At 38.1% G+C, this 2,979-nt stretch overlaps 1 protein-coding gene across 1 annotated transcript; it reads right to left on the bottom strand.

Annotated features, from left to right (window-relative positions):
* Nucleotides 1–353: 353 nt before the first annotated feature.
* On the bottom strand, nucleotides 354–2,624 carry LOC133722118 (uncharacterized). Its single transcript, XM_062148934.1, has 3 exons — nucleotides 2,328–2,624; nucleotides 1,475–2,116; nucleotides 354–702 (listed from the first exon to the last, which is right to left on the bottom strand). The coding sequence occupies exons 1-3, from the start codon at nucleotides 2,497–2,499 to the stop codon at nucleotides 359–361; spliced, it is 1,158 nt and encodes a 385-aa protein (XP_062004918.1). The 5' UTR covers nucleotides 2,500–2,624; the 3' UTR covers nucleotides 354–358.
* Between the last annotated feature and the right edge of the window lie 355 nt (nucleotides 2,625–2,979).

Below are 2,979 nucleotides of genomic sequence, written 5' to 3'. Positions count from 1 at the left end.
TTTTTGCCAATACCCCCTACCTGAATATTTGGTGTTTTGACTCTATTAGCTAATTCAGACCAACACCAAGATAACTTGCTTTTTGAATAAGGTCGTGTTCCAAGTAACTGGAGTTCCTAAGTTTGATTATGTTCAAATGTTACTGAATAATTCTCGAGCAACAATTATCTTTGCTTTTACAAATCCATTTGGTTACCTACTCCAAAATAAATTTCCCATTTTTTAGTGACACAATGGAGTGCTATTGTGTTACTCTGCTCTCCCCCCGAGTTTCTCAAATTTGTAGATAAATTGATAATCTTTAATTTTATGTCAGAACAGAAAAAGTAACTGAAAGTAAAGGACAGGTTGGATCGATTTAGAATGATAGTCTTCTCTTACATGCCTCAAAGGGTAGTGAGCACACAGGACTAGTATATTTTGAATAATCCATTTCAGCGACGAGCTCTTGAATCAAGTTTTTGTAGATAAGGTCCTGTAAAGCCAAGCCTATTCTTCCCATTTCTCTTTTCTCACCCCAGGCAATGTCTCTACACACTTGATCCACAGTACTCTCTTCCACAATAACATGGTAGTCAGGACGGGTCTTGTTCTCATCAAATGCTGCTACTGACGATTCTGTAGTGAACTTGTTAATTATACTTGAAGGATTACTCAAGTAGCAGTCTTCTTCTCCAGCTATCTTCCTTTGTTGTGCTCGCCCTAGGCATAGTAGATAATTTAGCGCGAAATTAACAATAGTATTAATCGATTATCATTTAAATATATTTATTGAACACGAAAAATAGTAAGGCATGCAAAGTAATAATGAATGAACTAGTGGGTGCTGGAGCTATGATTAAGATTTCGCTTCCCTTGACTATGTCGGACCAAATTCATGTGGACTCATCAACACATATAACCAGATCACTTGTTCTTCGTCATCATCATGCCGGCCATATATCTATATATATATATATGATGAGTGTCCCTACAAACGTAAATTGCACTTTGGGTCTGATATGCTATTAAGCTTTACAAGCATGCAGCTTTAAGCAAATGTGCGCAGGCCCTGCAGTTCTGCAAAAGCTAGCCAGAGGGTTTTTGCCCACCCATATCGATAAAGCCATAAAAATAAATTTTTATGTTCTGTTTCACTGTTTGGATCTCTTGCTAATGCTCCGTCCTACCGTCTCCTTTTGCTTTGAGGACCATTTATCAGTCTTTATTGGCCAAGAAAAAACCAAAAAAAAAAAAGGTCTTTGACTGCATCAATTAAGTAACATTTTAGCAATTTGATGATTATTAGTATGGAGTCCATACTAATAATCATCAAGGTTTCGTAGGCCTTAATTATCTTTTGCTTCTTATAATTACAATTTTTTGATCCAATTATCGTTAATATTTCTGATAACCAAGGAAAATATAGGAAAAAGGAAAGTTGTACGTAATTAAGAAGATGCATGGGAATTATTAAGGGCATGTAAGTACGTACCGTAATTAATATTGAACGATATTTGTTTCTTGGAGTAGTGGTGGTGGGGGTTGCTGAAGGGAAAACGAGTACTGGACTCGTCATCCAGCACAGAAACACAACTCGGCTGCAGCTCACTACTACTCTTCTTCAAAATAGCACCATCATTAGACCTCTTCTTAATTCCCTTATTAATAACAACAACAGTATTGTCAATCGCCTCAATTGATTTTTTCGGTGGCGCACCAACAGCTTCTATCATCTGCTTGAGCGCCTTCAAATCTCGGTCGCATTTTTCCAATGCTCCCAGCAGCTGTTGCCTCTTCTGGCCAGTTATCCTCGAGTAGTAGTACTGATCTTGAACTTGTATTGATGGAGCCTCTTCCTCTTCCAACCCCATAAGCCGCGCTATTACCAGCGATGGTGCTGATCGCCGCCGAATATCTGCTGGAAGTGTCGGGCTTCTTGGCACAATATTACATGAGACTGCCTGGAGATAACTAATATGGGAGGATGGTGACTTGTCTCCAATTTTGTTTAATTCTGTTAGTTGGGCCACTATTCTGTTAGTGGAAGCAGCTTGGATTGTTGTTGATGACGATCCTGGAGAAGAGGAACCATTACCAACCCGCCCATTATTCTTCTCTTGATTTTGCGTTTTCCCTGATGAACATCCTTATAAGCCATTAATATGAATACATATATAAACCTATATAGACGGACAATTAGAATTTAGAAAAAAAAAATAGCTAGATATATACGATCGATCAATTAATATTTACAAAAAAAAAATTATATAGATATATAGCAGCTAGATAGCTAGCTAGCTGGAAAACTAATTAACAGTAATTAACGGATCGAGTTAGATAAGTACCAAATGTGAGGAATTTGCATTTGCGGAAATTAGTACGGTGGTATTTGGAGAGAAAGCAAATAATGCCGGACATGCAGCCCATGGTCTTTGCATTCGGATCTCCATGGTGAGCAGAGGCAGATGCTGCTGGGTCTAACCGCATATCACTACTGCAGCTGTCCTGTCGTCTCATCGATCTCTATCTCCAAAACAATTCGTTTTGTGGTCTTAATTTGAAAGGAAATGGGTATGGAGAGAGAGAGAGAGAGAGAAAGAGGCGAGCCATATACAACGGTAATATACTGAGGAATGATGAGTTTTTTTTCTTCCCTCAATCCTCAGGGTAGACTCAGATAATAATAATAATAGTAATAAAAAAAATGGAAGACTAAAAGACATGACAAAAAAAAAAATTGAAAAGGATCTCCACCACCTAGACCACTACTCATTAAAGACTAAGCAAATCGAGAGTGGGAATCTTTGACTTCCTTTACGAAAATTATTTTTTGACCAAGAAATTTTTTTTTTTTTTTGAAAGAAAGAAAGGGCCGGTGCAGCGGTCCTCACGCTTTGTCTATTAATGAAACCATAGAATATGTGTGTGTGAGGGGGAGGGGGATATAGTGCCGTAACCCCAAATTACAATAAGTCTTAAGAGAACCGCCCGAGGAGA

This window comes from Rosa rugosa, chromosome 7 (genome assembly GCF_958449725.1).
Source record: "Rosa rugosa chromosome 7, drRosRugo1.1, whole genome shotgun sequence".
In the NCBI taxonomy this organism is placed as follows: domain Eukaryota; kingdom Viridiplantae; phylum Streptophyta; class Magnoliopsida; order Rosales; family Rosaceae; genus Rosa; species Rosa rugosa.
Note: the sequence above shows the minus strand (reverse complement) of the source record. Positions and strands in the feature narration are given on the sequence as shown.